General features: G+C 35.6%; 2 protein-coding genes across 2 annotated transcripts; both read right to left on the reverse strand.

Moving 5' to 3' along the window:
- Positions 1-1,248: 1,248 nt before the first annotated feature.
- Positions 1,249-2,216, reverse strand: LOC107577013 (DNA ligase 1-like; the record flags this gene model as incomplete). Its single annotated transcript, XM_016263129.1, has 2 exons — positions 1,702-2,216; positions 1,249-1,380 (listed from the first exon to the last, which is right to left on the reverse strand). Coding segments are annotated over exons 1-2 (634 nt in total), but the record flags the coding sequence as incomplete, so codon positions are not given.
- Positions 2,217-2,669: 453 nt separating this feature from the next.
- Positions 2,670-5,424, reverse strand: LOC107577014 (GTPase IMAP family member 6-like). The gene is made up of 6 exons (XM_016263130.1): positions 5,214-5,424; positions 4,983-5,006; positions 4,882-4,899; positions 3,189-4,406; positions 2,775-2,869; positions 2,670-2,690 (listed from the first exon to the last, which is right to left on the reverse strand). Exons 1-6 carry the CDS (start codon positions 5,233-5,235, stop codon positions 2,670-2,672), a joined length of 1,398 nt encoding a protein of 465 aa, XP_016118616.1. The 5' UTR covers positions 5,236-5,424.
- Positions 5,425-6,609: the final 1,185 nt, after the last annotated feature.

A 6,609-nucleotide genomic window follows, 5' to 3' on the forward strand; every position in this document is an offset into this window, starting at 1 on the left:
ACACAAAATAATGTTATTTTTAGCAACGTAATATGACCCCTTTAATTTATACAGTGAACACACTCAGAAGAATTGGAGAACGGAGGAGGAGTTTCAACATCTGGAAAAGCGGTTGGAAATTGAGAAGATCCAGGCAGCAATGGTAAAAAAACAAAAACAAAAAAAACCTCTCCAAAACAACATTTCCTCACTAAAGCTCTCATCTTTGACAAAGTCCATAATTTATTTAAATTATTATATTGAGTTTATGACTTAACAATGGCGTGTTAGATACAGAGAGAGCATGAGCTAATTGAATAGAATATCTTTGTCATTGTACAAGTAACGTTACAATAAGATTTATTTTGAAACTTCCAAACTGATAGTAAGAATACAAATGATTTAAAATGGCAATATAAAATTATCAATTATAAAAAGTTTGCAGCAGTATTAAAATAGTGCAGATAGCTCAGATGTGCAATGCAGCATTAAAACCTAAACAGTACAAACAGAAAACATAATGTAATAAAACGGTAGGGGTGAATTTATTATTCCATGTACATTTGAGGTTAATGTGTGTACTGGGCTACTTTTTAGTTACAGCAGCTATCACTGTGTTGTTATGAAGTCAGTTGTGCCAGGCAATTTTGGAGGCAGAGACAGATTGTGGGGGGGTGCTATAAGGAAAAACTTAAATGGTTGGAATAAAGAGTTTTAAAGGGTTAGTGATGGAAAACTTGCAGGTCAATGGGCATCAGTGTTTAAGGTTGGTACACGGACGCATATGATACTACCTGCCTGACATTGGCATGTGTTATTCAGGTGTCAAAGTTGTGCAGAGTTGAAGGAAGAAACCTCAAAGACAGTGCCAGAATGATGCTGGACAGGTAAAGCCTACAAACCTTGCCACATTAATCAAACATTGTGGTGTCAATACTCAATAAGTTACAACGCAAATCAGAAATTTAAAAAATAATTTTGAAATGTCAAACTTTGTCCGCAATTGTTAACCACCTCAATCTGTATTATATTTTAGGGTTTTAAAAGAATTCCCTCATGTCCAAATTCAACATGAAGAGGGGTGGTCCACTGCAGAAAGAGGCATTTGAAAAGAGTGCACTGTTCTCGGTCATTAGAGGTATGTGTATAAACACACAACATTTTGGATCTCCAAAGTCACAAAAATACACAAAACTACATGCATTTGCTTTAAAAAGCCAAATGCAAATCTTTCTTTGTCAAAATGTAGATTAATGAATGAATATTTACTATAAGGTTGCACGAATTGGTTGCTGTTGCGTCTCACAGGTTTTCCAAACTCAAGTGATTCACTGTCATGTGAATCTTCATCTTTGCTCAACTCTCCTCTTTCATCTAGAGGTCTGCGTTGTTCTTGAGATACTAAGAATATAGAGGAACAAAGCAATATCAACAAAAAACTGTAAGTCTTCATTTGTTTAAATCTCAATGAAAAATATTTCTAAAACAAAATATGGATAGGCCTGTGAAATAAGTTCCTGATTGAAAACATTTCAAAACTCTATCAATAGCATTTGTGGAATACGGTCAATTATGTGAGCAGTGAAATATGTAAATATGTACTTTTGTTGTGCAAATACTGTATGTACTTTCGTTGGAAGTGCATTACTGTAACTGGGTCATCAAGAGAGCTTAGGGTAAACCTACAATATTAAGATATTTTTTTGACGTAGCAGTACTTACACCCAGGAGAAGTTAGCTCTACGTTGCGGTGTAGATTATGCTCTTCTCCAGTAGTTTGGATTTCTTGCTCTTTCTTTGCCGTTCCTCCCTCTTTGGACTCCAGTTCCTTCTCTCTTCTACTCAGACCTTTCTCCTGCCTTAATCTGTCCTCCAATTCCTTAAGTTTTTGTTCCCACTCTCTTTCTTTGAGTTTGTGTTGCTCCAGTTCTCTTTGGAGCTTCTCATTTTCACTCTTCATCTGACTGTCATCATGAACATAATCATCAGTCAAGGATGAATACATGTCCTTCAAGGTGCTCACAGTGTCTTTACAAGCCGCAAGCTGTTCTTTCAGTGCATTCTCACGTTCAGTAAAATCATCAATGATAGAAGGAAACATGTTTTTCAAGGCGGTGTTGCTACATTCTTTGAACAGCAGATCTTCTTGAGCTCCTGAAGCCCCTTGCTGGTTCTGCTCCTCACTGTCTTTGGATTTCTTTAACCGTATCATAGTGGCCAGCATCAACTCTCTCAAAGTGTCAGTTTCTTTCTTTAAATTACTTTCAGTAGTTCTAAATCTTTCTTCTAAAGCAGTCATCTCTTGTGCATGCTGTTTTTGTATTTCAGCATCTCTTTCCTTTTCCCATGATAAAAATACCTTTTTCATGAGGTTTTCATATGATGGCTGAATAAAGAATGTGGACTCATTGTTTTGTGTCATAATTTCAGTTTCTGCAAACAGACTTTGAACACTTAGCTCATTGTCCTCTAATGTGTAAAACTTCCTCACGTAGCTCCTGACACTGTCGATCCCTTTCGGTTCAGTTCTTCCAATTATCAATAACATAACATAGTCTAAGGCTTCTTTGCCAAATACTTTAGCGATTGCTTTTAAAAGGTATTTTTCCTCCTTAATCACTTTCCTGTTGTCAGTAACTAACAGAAACGCATGCGGTCCAGGAAAGACCAGAGATGCACAATCTACCATCTCATCTTTGATAGATTTGACTCTTGAGGAGAAGCAAAGGCATGATTAGATTAATGAATGAATATTTACTATAAGGTGGCGCGAATTGGTTGCTGTTGCGTCTCACAGGTTTTCCAAACTCAAGTGATTCACTGTCATGTGAATCTTCATCTTTGCTCAGCTCTCCTCTTTCATCTAGAGGTCTGCGTTGTTCTTGAGATACTAAGAATATAGAGGAACAAAGCAATATCAACAAAAAACTAAGTCTTCATTTGTTTAAATCTCAATGAAAAATATTTCTAAAACAAAATATGGATAGGCCTGTGAAATAAGTTCCTGATTGAATACATTTCAAAACTCTATCAATAGCATTTGTGGAATACGGTCAATTATGTGAGCAGTGAAATATGTAAATATGTACTTTTGTTGTGCAAATACTGTATGTACTTTCGTTGGAAGTGCATTACTGTAACTGGGTCATCAAGAGAGCTTAGGGTAAACCTACAATATTAAGATATTTTTTTGACGTAGCAGTACTTACACCCAGGAGAAGTTAGCTCTACGTTGCGGTGTAGATTATGCTCTTCTCCAGTAGTTTGGATTTCTTGCTCTTTCTTTGCCGTTCCTCCCTCTTTGGACTCCAGTTCCTTCTCTCTTCTACTCAGACCTTTCTCCTGCCTTAATCTGTCCTCCAATTCCTTAAGTTTTTGTTCCCACTCTCTTTCTTTGAGTTTGTGTTGCTCCAGTTCTCTTTGGAGCTTCTCATTTTCACTCTTTATCTGACTGTCATGATGAACATAATCATCAGTCAAGGATGAAAACATGTCCTTCAAGGTGCTCACAGTGTCTTTACAAGCCGCAAGCTGTTCTTTCAGTGCATTATCACGTTCAGTAAAATCATCAATGATAGAAGGAAACATGTTTTTCAAGGCGGTGTTGCTACATTCTTTGAACAGCAGATCTTCTTGAGCTCCTGAAGCCCCTTGCTGGTTCTGCTCCTCACTGTCTTTGTATTTCTTTAACCGTATCATAGTGGCCAGCATCAACTCTCTCAAAGTGTCCGTTTCTTTCTTTAAATTACTTTCAGTAGTTCTAAATCTTTCTTCTAAAGCAGTCATCTCTTGTGCATGCTGTTTTTGTATTTCAGCATCTCTTTCCTTTTCCCATGATAAAAATACCTTTTTCATGAGGTTTTCATATGATGGCTGAATAAAGAATGTGGACTCATTGTTTTGTGTCATAATTTCAGTTTCTCTGAACAGACATTGAACACTTTGCTCAGTGTCCTCTAATGTGTAAAACTTTCTCACGTAGTTCCTGACACTGTCGATCCCTTTCGGTTCAGTTCTTCCAATTATCAATAACATAACATAGTCTAAGGCTTCTTTGCCAAATACTTCAGCGATTGCTCTTAAAAGGTACCGTTCCTTCCCAGTCACTTTACTGTTGTCAGTAACTAATAGAAATGCATGCGGTCCAGGAAAGACCAGAGATGCACAATATACCATCTCATCTTTGATAGATTTGACTCTTGAGGAGAAGCAAAGGCATGATGCCACCTGACTCATCCAGGTAGAAGGTGTTTTCAACACAATGACCTTTTTGCCAAATACATGACCTTTTCTGTGCTGTATTTCAGTTCTTCCTGCTCTTTCCCTAAGAATGATGTCACACGCATCAGCCATTAGATCTTCATCGCCGCCAAGTATAATAAATCTAAGCTCTGTAGCGGAGCCAGTACATCCAGTGATTGTGCCATCTGTTTAAAAGAGGTGAAATGTAGAAAATGTGAAAATCAGATTTCTATGAATTTAGACACAGATATATTCTTAGGCTCAAATCTTTGGTATATATTTCATGAACATCATTTTATATTATTTTAAAATATATGCATTTGCTTTTGCTCACAGCATTTCTTACCACTAAGCAGTAAAAATCTAATTCAAAATGTAATATTTGTTAACAGCTTATTGTATGTTAAATAAAAATTTTGTTTTGTAATGGCTTCATAAATGTGTATGGATTTAATGGAAAAAAGGATATTATTGCAAAGTAACATTAAATTGCAAAATAACATTAAAGACATTTAGTCATAAAATCTGAAATATTGCACTGTGGTGTGTCATGCTCTGTTGGAAAAATAGGTTAAAACTCGTTTTACTAAATGCTATTGTTTTGTTTCTTTACTGAGGGCATAGTAAAATACTAAATTCCTGGAATAACAAAATGCTTACCATGACTAATGAGTGGACCTGCACAGAGAAAAAAATAAAATAAAATTTATGCTCTTTATTAGAGTACCAATGAAAATAGTGTGATTTTGTTTTATACTTACGCCTATCTGAATCTTCACTTTGCACTAAAACACACACAATAACATTTGTTATTCGTGCCTACATAACAAGAACTGAGCTGCACAGTTTGTAACAGAAACTCATTTACAGGAATTACTAAATATGCTAAATAGAACCTGCAAAGCATCAAAACCATAAACTAATTTCAACTCTCAGAAATAGAATGCAGATCAGTAATATTGATTATTGTTTGATAATATTGAAAGTGTTACCTCGTCTTGGTATCGCTGCCATCTTGTTGTTTGTTTGGTATAATAAGAATGGTGAAGTCCATCAACTGATTATAAGAAGGTTAAAACCGAAACAGTCATGGACACAGACATGATCTATTCCTGGAAAACAGGACTGGAGTCCGATTCACGATTAATTCAGATAGAAAAATCTGTATAACCCAACTGTATGCAGATAGCAGACCTGTTACCTAAGAACAGGAAACATGTTTACTTGCAAATGAGATGAAGAACGGAAGTGCCAACCACAGAATGAAGAAAAGAAGAGTCTATATCACGTGAAAGCTGATAACAGAGCTTATGTGGTTGAAGTAGCAAGATACAAATTTAAATATATATATATGCATATAAACTTTCAAAAATGTTATTTACATTTCCTCCACAAACATGTGTTGTTAATTTGGCATCCCTGATGCTCAGCTGCTCACAAACCACAGAAGATTTAAACTGACACGTTGTTTTCGCCTGCTTGGAGTCTGTGCCTGTAGTATATTTTACATATGCAGGTGTTTTGGATTTTTGGCCTCTGTCGCTTTCAACAGTTTGGCTTCACTGTAAACCTGTAAAATCTTCAAAATGAGGTCTGTCATAAGGGTTAATAAACAATGATGAAAATGATGATGAATTTTCATTTTTGAGTGGCCTATCCCTTATTTTATGTCATTTCAATACCAACATCATCCTTCAGGAAGTGACATCATTTTGGTGGAAAAACCACAACACAAACCTCAGTAAGTTAGCAATGGACTTGATTTCTGTGATGTTTGTGCTATTAGTTGGTTTGTGTCAAAGTATTTACAAATAAATAAATACATAGACATGAAAATACTGCTCCGAGTTTAAATTACTTTATTATCTTTCAGCTTTTGCTAAGACAGATGGTCCATTGTAACATAGAAAACATCAGAAACAAAACACTGCAACAAATACTTTACAGTTCTACAGAATTATAGAGACATTTCTATTGAATTGTTTGATAAATAAATAAATAAATAAAACCAGAATAGATGCAAATAAATAAATACATTTAAAATAAAACATTAATACCAGAATAGATGCAATGGATTGAAGAAAACTATGATTTCATATTCATTATACAAGCTAAGTGAACTGTACTGCAAATCCACCACTTTAGACTGAACTTGTGAAAATGATGATTTCACCTACTTTTACATAACTATATTTCTGTCATGACAACTCTCGGAGTGATTGGCATGGTAATGTACATGACAATGTTAATGTTAATGTATTTGGTCTTGGCGGAATAGATCTGCTACGCTGCTGCTGCGGCAGAACAAGTACCGAGACTTGCTACTGCCAATACATTCACAACATGCTGCTGTGAGCATGTAAGCATGTAATTGCTGCTGCAATTATA

Source organism: Sinocyclocheilus grahami, unplaced genomic scaffold (genome assembly GCF_001515645.1).
Source record: "Sinocyclocheilus grahami isolate Dianchi unplaced genomic scaffold, SAMN03320097.WGS_v1.1 scaffold4881.1, whole genome shotgun sequence".
Lineage (NCBI taxonomy): Eukaryota > Metazoa > Chordata > Actinopteri > Cypriniformes > Cyprinidae > Sinocyclocheilus > Sinocyclocheilus grahami.